Source organism: Phyllostomus hastatus, unplaced genomic scaffold (genome assembly GCF_019186645.2).
Source record: "Phyllostomus hastatus isolate PE091 unplaced genomic scaffold, TTU_PhHast_1.1 phas_contig_137, whole genome shotgun sequence".
Classification (NCBI taxonomy): Eukaryota; Metazoa; Chordata; class Mammalia; order Chiroptera; family Phyllostomidae; genus Phyllostomus; species Phyllostomus hastatus.
Genome location: NW_025333583.1, coordinates 10,327,954 through 10,340,724, shown reverse-complemented (window position 1 = coordinate 10,340,724; position 12,771 = coordinate 10,327,954). Strand labels below are relative to the sequence as shown.

The following is a 12,771-nucleotide window of genomic DNA, read 5'->3' as shown; positions in this document are numbered from 1 at the left end:
AGCGAGACTCCTGCTTTGAAAACCTCAACATTCCACGTTTTTACGATCCGGTGCTTGGCTTCACCTTTGGAGAAGCCGAGGACTACAACTCCCAGGGTGCACCACTCCAGCCCCGCCTCGCCCCGGACTTCGCGTCTCTCCTAATCCTCACCAGGCTCTTGGCCCAAACTACAAATCCCGGAAAACCTTGCAGCAAAGCTCGGGTCACGAGACTCATCATTTGACTTTTTAAAGCGTAGCTGTGCCCCTGTTGCCCGCTGGGAAATGTATTAAGCATCCTTCCCCTTTCAGGCCCTGGCGCTGCAAGACGGGGGAACTGGCAGCCCTCGAATGCCGGGTCTTAACCGCCTATTCAGAAGCGTTATCTGGCGCGGAAGGACTTTGGAGACCGTCTGGGCTCGGGGTCTGTGGTGAATGTAGCTCGCGTGCTAGGCCTTACTCGCTGAGCAGGTAGACTGGGAAAAAAGCGGTGTCGGTGGACGAGACCAAGTGCCAGCTTCGAGCAGGGAGTGGTCCAAGGGGAAGGGTGAGTCCAAGTGGAGTTAGTAGGGGTGGAAGTGGGTTGTGATTCTTCTTTACCAACAGACCGAAGTGAGGCACGCCCCCAAAATTAGAATTTTAGAAAGTCTCTGCATGGAGAGGAAGAGGGGTGTCCATACGGTGTGATGGTTTTATGGTTTGGGGCTGAGAGTAGGACTTAACCCCGTGGCCTTGCCAACCCTTACTCACGGAGAAAGTTGGCGCCCGGGGCCTTGGACGAGGAAAATGCGGTAGTGCACGAGAGCCCCAGCTGGAAAGTTAGCCAGAAGTGTTGGCAAGTTACTCCGGGGTGCTGTGGGCTTCAGCTGTGTCCGCGAGCGTAGCCTTGCCCAGCCCTTTCCTATTGGGGGGGGAGGGGGGATGTTGTTTGGGGTTCTGGCCCAAGGGAACCCCAGCAAGAAGGAAACCTTTGAACCCTCACGGGCCTAAACAGAGCCACCAGGGTGCTCCCGTGTCATTATAAGCATTAGATACCATTACACTAGGTGGGGGCTATTTAGACGAAACCAAACCAGAGAAATTGGTGTCCAGCTGCCTGGTCGCAGAATATTGTGGAAGTGGCTCACCTCATAGAAAAACGACCTGAGTAAATTAATTTTAAAAAAATAATCAGAGTACAAAACGTACTGTATATAACGACCGTATTTTGTGATAAACACATATCTCCCACATATGTGGCATGTGTCTATGGCTGTGGGTAGAAAAATATCAGAATTACACGCTGTACTCTTAACTGTGAACAGTAGTTATTGATGGATGGTGAAATTACAGATTAATTTTACTCTTTACATCTTCATGGACATCTGAATTTGTACCGTGAGCATGAGTTACTTTTTTTCCCCTTGTTTTTCCCAAGAGAGTCGCTGGGTTGCTCTGAGGTGGTGCATTTTGGAAGGCAGGCACTGAGGCCATCTACTCTGTGGCTTGCATCTGGCCATCTGCAGATTGATTTGCCAAGAGTCCTAAAGGACTGAGTTCGAGTTGTGGATTTAGTGTGCAGCCTATGTGAGGCTAATGCTTTTTTCTTTCTTCCAGGTTGGAAAGCGTCTGTGTTAGCAAGTATCACACCATGGTATGTGGTCATTTTGGTCTGTCAGTCTAATCCATTACCCTTTCTAGTCTGAATTGTTCATCTCATTCTCTGGTAGATTTATTTATTTATTTTAAAGATTTTATTTATTTATTTTTAGAGAGAGGGGAAGGGAGGAAGAAAGAGAGGGAGAGAAATATCAATGTGTGGTTGCCTCTCCTGCGCCCCCCACTGGGGACCTGGCCCACAACCCAGGCATGTGTCTTGACTGGTGATCAAACCGTCAACCCTCTGGTCTTGCAGGCCAGCACTCAATCCACTGAGTCATACCAGCCAGTGCTATCTGGTAGATTTAGGTTGCCCTGCATAACTTCCTTGGGATCTGACAACTCACGCTGGCTGGGAGATGAGAGAGAGAAAAATATTGCAGCTGAAGTACCTCTTCAGCTTTGGACTTGATCTTGCTTTTTGCTCATTTGTCAGAATCATTGTTCTAGCCTCTGCTATTCCTCTGTGTGTGTTTCTTTTTAATTATAAAAGGAACTTTCACACATCCTTTGTTGTGCTCCTTGTGCATTTCCTGGGATAAAAGCTTGTTAAAATCAAGGTGGACACATGATAAATAAATGTATTTCATGTTTATTTCCATTTTTTTTTAATTTCTCAGCTTTTGCCACGTTTCTAATTAAAGATTGACGTTCCTGCATAAGCATTTTCCTGTTAAAATGTCCTTGCCTCTTACAGAGGAGCAGAAGAAAAAGATTGAGGAGAATCGACAAAAGGCTCTGGCCCGTAGAGCTGAGAAATTAGCAGAACAGCACCAGAGTGTAGGCTTGGGCTCCTCCATTGCTGCCCGTCCTTCTGAGTGCAAGCAGGGGCCTTCGTGCCATCTCCCCAGAGACTCCTCTAAGCCGGCGAGCCATCGTGTCATTTTCAAGCAACAGAAAACCAGTGATTCATCTCATGGTGACCAAAGACCTCACAATACCCACAGTTTTCAGCTTAGCACTTTTGAGCAGGCAAAGGGGACATGGAAGAGGCAGGAAGAGATGCCCGTAGCCTGCCTGCACCACAGCCCACCAAGTCAAACGACTCTCACTGGGCTCTCCCCTCCTTTGGCACAAAGTCCTCCAGAGGTTTCCAACCAGCGGCTCTTGGGCTATGAGTCAGGTCAAGGTCATCCTCAGGTTTCACAAGGGACCAAATCAACACCCTTTGGTAACACAACTCATGAGCCTTTGGCCAAAGCAAAGAGTTCCCAGGATACTCCAGCTTCTTCCTCCGGACAGCTTCCCAGGGATCCTGAATTAGAGGCCAAGACAGCCAGACCATCCACCTCAGGGCAGAATGTTTCTGACGTCCTTTGTGGCCCAGGGAGTATGATGCCCAGGATAGAAGGAAGACTGCAGCAGAACTCGGGGGCCTCACCCCACAAAGCAGGGCACTCCCAAGAGGGAACGTGTGTAAGGGATGGAGACCGTTTCCAGGTGAAGATTGGGTACAATGCGGAGCTCGTTGCTGTGTTCAAGCGTCTGCCCAGCAGAAGATTTGGTAATGAGTCTTCATTTAGTCTAGCTCTTCAGATGTTTTTTTTCCCCCCTATTTTAGGGTCTCTTTTCATCTAGCAGTTTCTCATAAATATGAAGAGGGTGCATTGGCACATTCTGTCCATCCAGTTGTTAAAATTGTTCTATTTTAGCTCATGTTTCTTTTTGTCATAGACGTTCCTCCAAACAGCTGCCAAAATTGGGGGCTGCCGCGTGGCCATATGGAGAATGGATGAATGTTTACCGAGAGGCCAGCTCCTCTGCCAGGTGCTTTGTATGCACTGTAGCACTTAAGCCTAACAACAGTTTTCTGAGATAGCTAGATGTTATTTTATAGGCGATGGGACTGGCTTGGCAACCTGGGCATGCTCAGGTTGGTCTGTCTGCAGGGCAGAGCCAGGGTGTGGCTAGCTCTGCCATCTCTCAGGGCACACGCCTCAGTGCCCGAGCTTTGCAGGACTACATGGGGTCCCACCTCTGCCCTCAGCTCTCTGAGGTGAGGCCCGTAACATCCCAGAGGCTGACTTGCATTTCTCACTACAGAATAAAAAGCATTATCCTGATTTATGTTTGCTCTTTGACTTCTACAAGGATTTTATAAGTCAGCGGGGGCTTGTTCAGCCAACTGTTTTGAATTTAGCATGCATTCATTCATTCAACAAGCTTTTCATTGAATGTCCAAGAACAAATTATAATAACATTCGTCAGCCTCACTGTGTGTGGACAGACCAAGTATCTGTGTTTCATTTCAGATCCTAACACCAAGATGTGGAACTTCAGCATGACCGACTACAGTGCCCTGAGTAAGTAGGTGTGTCATCACCCCTCAGGCTGTACACACTGGTGTTGGAAAGTTTCTCTGGAGCTATAGTTCTGGTCTGGCTCGTAGTCCAGACGGCTTTCAGGGCACCATCCCAATGCTCTTCTTCCTGCTCACCAGGGCCAACCTAGTGAGGCAGCTCCTTGGGTGATAGTCACTGGTATTTTAACAAAAGCTAGCATAAATGGAGCCTGCTGTGTTCCAGGCTGTACTAAGCCCCTTACACATCCTAACTCTTACTCCTTATAACATCCATCTTACAGATGGGGCCGCTGAGGCCCAGCGAGGGTACATTCCTAACATAGAGTCACACAACCAAGACGTTGTGTGACTGGGATTCAAACCCAGACCGTTTGACTTCAGGCTGCAGGTTCCCACTGGACTGCTGGCTGCAGCCATGGCAGGGAGCTGTGCCGGCCCCTGCTCCTGGGAAGGTTACAGTTCAGCAAACAACCCAAATCCTCATAGTAACTCGAGAGTGCAGCAAGTGGCATTGCCCAGGCAGGCTCCTCCAGCCACGGCCCTGTCTGGGGAGGCCAGGTCAGGTTGTTGTCGGGGCCCTGGGGTGCATGCCCCACTTCTGAGATTCTGTTGACTGTCCCTACCCCAAGGTTTTTGTCACCTTCTCCCGGTGCCTGAAGTCTGCTCCTCTGCCCTGGGTGTCCTCGCATCCCCCAGCAGCCATTTCTATCCCCTCTGCCCTCTCCCTTCCCCCAGTTCAAAAAGGGAAAAGAGGAAGAGGCACGGTGGGGTCACTCCTCCACAGATGTGGGGCATGGGGCAGAATTCTCTGGTGCCTCCAGTGCAGGTTCTGGGGGGTGATGGGACTGCTCCCCACAGAAGTTCCTATTTCTCTCCTTGGCCTCCCCACTTTTCTTTGGTAGGTGCGGTGACCTTTTGGGGGTCTCACTTGTACTATTACTTTAATCTGTTTGTTAGGTGTTAGGAGGGGGAGAACCAGTGCCCTAAGTTAAGATCGCAGGTCTTGACACCTGGTGCTGTTCTCATGGTTGCTCAGATTAAACCAGTGGCTCCCACGGTCCTGATTTTGTTTGTTTGATTGTCTTTTTAACCCCGTTCTCTGACCACAGTGCATGAATGACTTCTGTGTTTGCAAATTCACTTAGGTTTTCTGTGTGGTATGCTTGGTTTTGGTAATGCACCACAGATTTTTAAAAACCATTTAATGGGAACAGAAGTCTGTACATAGCTTTTATTTTTGTTGTATTTAATTTTTTAAAAGATTTTATTTATTTATTTTTAGGGAGAAGGGAAAGGGGGGAGAAAGAGGGAGAGAAACATCGATTAGTTGCCTCTCATATGCGCCCTGACCAAACCTGCAGCCCAGGCATGTGCCCTGACTGGGAACTGAACTGGTGACCCTTCGCTTTCCAGGACGACACCCAACCATCTGGGCCACACTGGTCAGGGCTGCACGTAGCTTTTAGATGAATTTCACTGATTATGAGTTGTGTAGCTCCTTTGTGTCCTTACCAGTGTTTTGCACACTTGATCTGCTGTCTGCCAAGATATACCTATCTTTGACACTCTTGCAATGATTGTGGATTTGTGCAATCTTATTTTTACATTTTGAGATTGGTTTATGATTGTTGTGTCTTCGTAGCAGGTTACTCTTTTCGTTGCTATAACATACAAAGGCTGTCTCTGTCCATCCTTCTGTCACTTTGCTTTGGGTCTGCCTCTGGATTCTGCCTTTTAAACTCGACCACACACTCATCATAGGGCATATGGAAAGCACACACTCATCATAGGGCATATGGAAAGCACACACTCAGCATAGGGCATATGGAAAGCACACCAGTGTGCACAGAAGAAACACTATCTCCGGAAACTCCGCACTCAGTTAACCACTGTGAACATTTTGGGTTTTTTCCTTCCAGCATTTTTACAGCATTAAAGCACACAAATGTTTATATATGTAATGTAGTTTTTATCTGGCTGTTTTCACTTAGTGGTCACACACGTTAACCGTTAATTCTGAGTGATGGAAGTGTGGGTGCCCTTCGTTGGACCCCTTTGACTTCCCAAAAATGATACTATGCTGTTGAACTTAGTATTCCTTTGGTTTGTTTGTCTTTTCCACAATTTCTTCCAAAACACAATTGTTGGCTATATGATGTTCCATTTTAGGAATGTGTCATAAATTGCTTAAATGATTTACTTTTTGTCTGTTTTAATTTGCTCCCCGTTTTTTTTTTTTTCAGTATTAAAGCTCTAAGAAACACCTTTTGCATAAATTTTTGTAGTTGGGAGAGATTCTTAGAAGTTGAGTTATTTGTTTTTCAAAGGGTTTTATTTCCAACTGGCAATACAGATACCTTTTTTTTTTAATTTTGCAAGTTTTATAAGTAAAGAAATGGCTTTTTATTTCTCTGATTATTTGTGAAATTGAACATTTTGTCATACATTTTATTAGTCATCCACCCCCACCAGACTCAGTTGATTGCATCTCTGTCATTTGTGGTCTTGGTATTTTTTGAGAGTGAGCTCTGTTTATCTTTCTTGCAAGTATCTTTACTCAATAGTTCTGCCATTCGACTTAGTTTGTGTTTTTTGACAGTTTAGTGTTACGTAGTCAAATCTATTCATCTGTAAAGTACATCAATAGGAAATAAATGAGGCTCAGAACTGCTGCTGGGCCTGGCGGGGCTTCCTCTCGCTCCCTTGCTCTCCGAGCAGAGCAGGGTCCAGTGGGAGACTCCTGGTGTGTTGCCTTCAGCAACAGAAACCATGGAACACACTTGCTATTCTGGCGAGACCCCTCATCTTCCTGTTAATGTCCATCTTCCGAGTGTTTTAATTTGAAAATTTAAGGAGCAGAAGAGTTATGTTCAGTGAGCACTGACACTCCCAGAGCTTCTCGAAAGCGCCGTGCAGAGCCTCCCCAGCCAACAGCGCCTCTTCTCGCCTGCCCTCCCCGTGGTGTTCCCGCAACCCTTCCCCCACCCTGCACCTCTGCCCCGCCCTAGCATCCCAGGACCACTTGAGGTCATCCACCTCGTGACATCTGTTCTCCTCTTCCTCTTCGGCAGTGAAAGCAGTCCAGCACCTCCCCACGGTCACCCTGCAGCCTCTGGAGGGGGCCAGCAGCGTGGCTCCCGCCGGCCTGCCTCCGGCTCCCTCGCTCACATTTGTCACCGGGCGGTGCCTGCTCATCTCCCGGGCCCGCTTCGAGGTGGACATCGGCTATTCACAGGAGCTGATTGCAGTGTTTAAACAGATGGATTCCAGAAATTATGGCAAGTAATCAGCCTCTTTCTGAGTCCCAGGATGCATGTGGTTTGTGATCTCTGCATAGGGCATTTTTCTCTCTGTTTGAACCCTCAAAAGTGACTTTCTTGTAGAGCCTTTCCGATCTGCTCCTCTCAATACAGAAAGGTGACCCCTGAGCCGTTCAGATAGTAAACACATAGTGGGCCTACTTTGTCCTCAAAGGCCCCCCAAAGACAAGACCCCACAATTTTCCCCAGTCACCTGGTCAGTGCTTTCTTGGTAGAAGCAGAAAAATCCCTGCTTCAGCCATTTAAACCTACTTGTTTATATTTTGTCCGTAGCAGAGCTTGGAAAACAAATGGTTGCCCTAGAAATAAATGCCTTTCTGCAGGCTGAGACAGTAGTTCTCAAACCTTAGTGAGCGCCAGCACCACCTGGAGGGCGTGGAGAAACAGGGTTCCGGGCCCTGCCCCCAGAGTTCAGGCCCGGACCCCCTTCCCACCCAGAGACCCTGAATTCATTGGCTTGCGGTGGGCCTGGCATTGGTGCTTTTAAAAATCTCCAGAAGAGTCTAAAAATCAGCCAGGACTGACAACCACCGGCCCAAACTGAGCAGCTTTGCTTTATTTTTTGTGAGGTTCTTCTAAAGCTGCCCTGTGAGACCAAGAGGCAGAAGCTATCTTGAGAATTCTGAACTCCTGTGTCTTATCCTTAGCATGGGCCGTGTTGTTTTCCAAAGGGTGTGGTTTTCATGGATTAACATTCCCATTGAAATGGTTTTAGCCTTTCCCTAGGCAAGTAGGAAGCAAGCTCTTAAAACCTCTTGCCTTTGAGACGTCAAGGTCAGGCAGCGTCAGGGAAGAAGCCCCTGTGGAATCACTTGCTCCGAGAGCTTTCATTGGGCCCGGGGCTCCTTGGGGAGGAGAGGGACACTGGCTGTCTTCACTAGTGAGAGCCGGTGGTGAGCAGAGTGCGGATGAGACAGCTAGGCGCAGCCGGAGGTGTGGGACGGGCTGCTCACATGAGGGTGAGGGCCCTTTGCCTCTCCTGCCCCCTTGAGATGTTCGGCTTCAGCTGGGGTCACCCTTAATAGTCAGATGCAGTTGACCTGTGTCTTCTTCTGAAAAGAGCAACCTCTGAAATTACACTGCTCACATAGCCTGCTGTTTTCGAGAAATGAACAGCTAGAATACTGGCACCCAGTGCTACCTACACCCAGCGCTACCTGCACCCAGCCATCCAAAAACCATGGCTGGAGTGTTTGCCACCGCTCTTGTTTACATACTCTCCCCTTTGCTGCTCGGCCACCCCACCGTCGGGACGGGTTCCCGGCTGGCTGTCGGCTGGGTCAGAGGCTGGGTCAGATCGCCCCGAGGCTGCCTCGGCTTTCCCCTGCCTCTGACCCACTGTGCCCACGTCGCTTTTCCCCAGACACCCTGCTTTCTCTGTGGCCACACGGAGGAGAAGTTCTGAGAGCATTTATCAAGTCGCAGCTTTCTCGATTTTCTCATAAGGCAGATCGGTAGGGAAACCTCTCTTAAGTAATCAGACAGTGTGGGGCAGTAAGATGCTCCCCCTTAGTTCATGCTGTGTATATTTTATGCTACACGTTGCTAATCGGATGGCACAATAATAACAATAATCATAATTTATAGTTGCTTTTTTTCTTTGAGCGCTCATGGTTTGCCAGGCATCCTTTCATAAGCATTTTACATTTAAATGGAAGGTAATCCTTACAAGAACCCTGTGAGGCAGGGGCCGCAGTGTCCTCATCTTTCCAATGGGAGAACTGAGGCACAGGGAAGCTGTGTGACTTGCCCACACAGCCAGGTCACAGCGCTGGGAAGTGGCAGGACTGGGCGTTGAACACAGGCTGGGTGACCACTCCGACCACCCACAGCTTGTCCCCCGTGTGTAAAATGGAGCCACAACTAGTGCCCAACTCAGAGCTTAGTGAAGGGCAGAGGAGGCGGCGTGTGTGAGCCTCACAGCACCGTGCCAGCTCAGAATGAGCGTTGCACACGTGTGAGCTACACTTACTATCCCCTGTCTTGGAAATTCAGGGCATTTGAGACCTGCTGGGCCACCGCAGGCACGCATCTCCAGAGCACGGTCTGTCAGTAGCCTTACAACCCAGTGTTGGCACCGTGCCTGCTTGTCCTAACTTGCAAAAGCCCCACGGGCAGGTACCCTCAGTTTACTCTCTGTGTCTCCCGTACCACGCACCTCGCCAGCCACCGCATCCGAGCTCACTGGAGGTTTATGAAACCAGGGAATGAGTAAGTGTGAGGATGTAGCAGAAGGCAGGGTGTCACGTTTGCTTATATGTTTCTTCTCGTTGCAGATGTCAAGACCAGGAAGTGGAACTTTCTCTTGGAAGAGCACAACAAACTCAGTGAGATGCCCACCTTACTTGTTTCATATCATGCTATTGTTAGGCTTTAATTATCTACCTTAAATTTAATGCATTTTAAAAAATTCACCTCCCCCTCCCACCATGGTGACTTCACATGCTGTGCACAGGACAAATGAGGTTGGAGATGTTCTCAGCAGCCCCCCTCCCATCTGCTGAGATGGTAGCTTCACAACAACCCGGACAAACATGGAGTCTCTCTTTCTGTGAGGGTGGGGTGCTGCTAGTCAGATTCCTGAGGCTGGGAAACCCTCTGCGCATCAGAGAAGTATGGGGGTCAGAGGTGAGCTAGGATTGCTTAGCTTAGACAGAAGCTACTTTAGCTCCCTCTGAGAGCAGGCTCTCAGAGTACTTCTGGAAGCAGATGATCAGGGAAGGCTGGAGAGGCTCAGCAGTCCTGGGCTTCAGAATGGGCGGAGTTCTGCCGGAGGTGGAGGCCTAGGCCAGGGCACATAAGCGTTTAATGAGCACTGTGGGGACAGACCAAGGGAAGAGAACTGTGTACAGATGTAACTGTAAGAAGGAGAAGCCAATTGGGACTCGTCATTTTTCTTGTGTCCGAGAAAGGGGGACATGGTCTTATCTCAGCCTACCCCGAATGGCAGTCTGTCATCCATCCCCCAAGCTGGCACAGTTCTGCAGTGGGCATGCAGCTGGCATAACTGTTCTCCTGCTGGACTCCCTGATGGCTCGTTGGGCCTCCCAGCCAGTGTCTGTACTGGTCCGGCCAGGAGAGACATGACCCGGCTCAGGGAGCTCTGAGACATGGGCCATCTTGCCTACCAGGCTAGGGCTTTGCAGAGGTGGAAAAAGCTGGGTTTCTTCCCTTTGTCTCCTCCTTACATGACTTACTATGGGACATCAAGTAGATAATTTAGCATTCTGAGTCCCATTTATTCTTTTAGTAAAAAAAAGGTGGGGGGTCTTTAATCTGTATGTACCCTACTGCCAGAAATTAAATATAAGGGAAGGGCTTTGGACTCCTTGAGGAAAGAAAGACTTGTTGTAAACTCAAGGTTAAGTTTGGATATGATGAGATATTTAATATCAGGGAACACTAGCTAAAGCAGAAAGGATCTGGGACCCATGGCTGCTGCTATTTGGGACTTATAATTCAGAGCAGACTCTGCACAAAGCTGAATTTTTGATAAGCAATCAGAGTGAGTTTTTCCTCTCACCCCTTTGTCTTTCAACCACAGAAACACATACAAGTATGTTAGCTATAAAGGCTTGACTTCCATGGAATGACAAAAAGCAGGATATGTACAGCATTAGCACATGAATGTAACACTGAAAAGTGTGACTCGAAACTCACATAGCATAGTGGCTCCAGATCTTTAGTGGGCCGTAGACCCTTTGGAATATCTGATAAAAACTATTCGTCATCCAGAGAAATGCACACTTAATGGCCACATGTAAAATTTGCATTTATTAGTGATCGCATGGATCTGGAGTTAAGAATTCTAGATTCAGAGCTCAGATTGTTGGTGGTGGTGGTGGTGGTTTTGTTTGTTTGTTTTTATTCTATCTTGTCATTACAGTGGCTTGTGGAAACTAAGACCAATTCTGCCAATTTCATAGACTGGGAAAAGCTTGGACCCAGAGAAAGGAAACCATTGTTTTCCTTTTTTGGGAGCAACGCGAGTCATAACAAACTCCAACTCAGACTAAAGTTGCCATCTTGAGTTTGAAGCGTGACCCATTTGAAACTTAGAAGCCAGACCCCTGAGCTAGGAGGCCAAGGAGATGGTGCATGGCAGAAGGTCACAGGTCCCAGCTGAGCTCTGATTCCACTGTTAGCAGCCAGTACGCTGGGGAATGTGCACCTCTTCTCATCCCTGGGGCTGGTTGCTTGTGTGTGAAATTAGATTATTGACCCTGAGCTGGTGAACACGTGCATGTAAAACTAACTGAAAATGATAATAAGACCTTCTGAGTGTAAAAGTGCTCGTCGAGGACGTGGTGGTATTTATCTTCTCCAGATTAGGTGAATGTAAGAGTTTTCCTTTCTCTTCTCTAAGTGACATGAGGCCTTTTGCTGACAGCGAAATTGGCGTAATGCCTTTTGTTTCTCCTGATTGTCGCAGTCCAGAAGGATTCCTCTTCCCCCGCAATGGTCTCATCTTGTCAGCTGCTATTTGAAAACATTCATGTCTCTACTGGGTGGCTCCGTACTGGCCTGCCAAAGAGCTGTTTCGCAGCAATGACTTCTAGATGACTCACGAAGCCAGACAGCACATTTCTGTCATCTCCCAGCACAGGGAAAGGACGAGAGCTACAGTGGTTGACAGTGGGTGTGGGCTTACAACTCAACACACCCAGTTGGCTGCACTAGCAGCATAGGGCTTTGGAGACAGTACTTAGTGGGAAACAGAGTGGAGGCTGATGTTTTCCTCTTGAGTGGCTGAAGGAACAGAATGCTTACAAAGCAGCACATTTCACACCAGCTGGATCATCAGCCGTGTCTTAATTTTCATCAGGTATTTGGGTTCTGAAGATCCCGAGGATTAAAATGAGAATGGTTTCTGAGAGCACATAGAGTGCTCGGTCCCCTGAAGTGTGCGGAAATCAGCATGCTCGGATTTAATTTGGAGGCATAAAATGTATTACTTGCATCAGTGTGGACAGTTTCTTTTATATTAAAGCAGTCGGCCTTACCTAATTTCTTATCCCGGTGATTCTGCTCTTGCAGACTCTCCAGAAATAACTGGTAACACATATTTAATGAAGGACAGGAATGGATTTAAATGTGTTGAAAATACAAAGTAATTTAAGGTAGCAGTAGATGGCTCAATCTTCCAAGTTCCCATCAGTATTTGCAGGGTAGCTAATTGGTGGTTATGGCAAAAAGCTTTTGTTATACCTTCTGAAGATATTAAGAAAAAACATGACCATGTGGGATAGAGGACTTACAACCTTGGAGTTTCAATTCACATTGGGCAGAAATGAAATGTACCCCGTTTCCCTTTACTGGGTCCCTGAGGACAGTGAGCGCCTCTCCCAGGGCGCCCCTGAACCGGTGAAGGACAAAGAGCCGCCGAGGGTCTGTGCCCCACGGCCACTCTTCTCGCGGGACTTTTCCAAGGGCAGTTCTTCAAGGGAAGAGCATGTGGGTAGTTACAGCCGTGAGACAGCAGGCTGCTCTTGGTAGTTTCATGGTAGTTCTGCCACCAGCGAGTTCTAGGTG

General features: G+C 48.1%; 1 protein-coding gene across 2 annotated transcripts in view; it reads left to right on the top strand.

Annotated features, from left to right (window-relative positions):
- Nucleotides 1-265: 265 nt before the first annotated feature.
- Nucleotides 266-12,771, top strand: part of SMARCAL1 (SWI/SNF related, matrix associated, actin dependent regulator of chromatin, subfamily a like 1) — a 50,878-nt gene continuing 38,372 nt past the window's right edge. The window contains exons 1-6 of one of the 2 annotated variants that reach the window (XM_045855239.1): nt 266-526; nt 1,576-1,612; nt 2,238-3,121; nt 3,870-3,920; nt 6,991-7,197; nt 9,516-9,566. In XM_045855239.1, coding sequence (XP_045711195.1) covers nt 2,296-3,121; nt 3,870-3,920; nt 6,991-7,197; nt 9,516-9,566 — 1,135 coding nt within the window. In that variant the 5' untranslated portion in view covers nt 266-526; nt 1,576-1,612; nt 2,238-2,295. The remainder of the gene's footprint in view (nt 527-1,575; nt 1,613-2,237; nt 3,122-3,869; nt 3,921-6,990; nt 7,198-9,515; nt 9,567-12,771) is intronic. The other variant, XM_045855249.1, reaches the window with a different exon arrangement.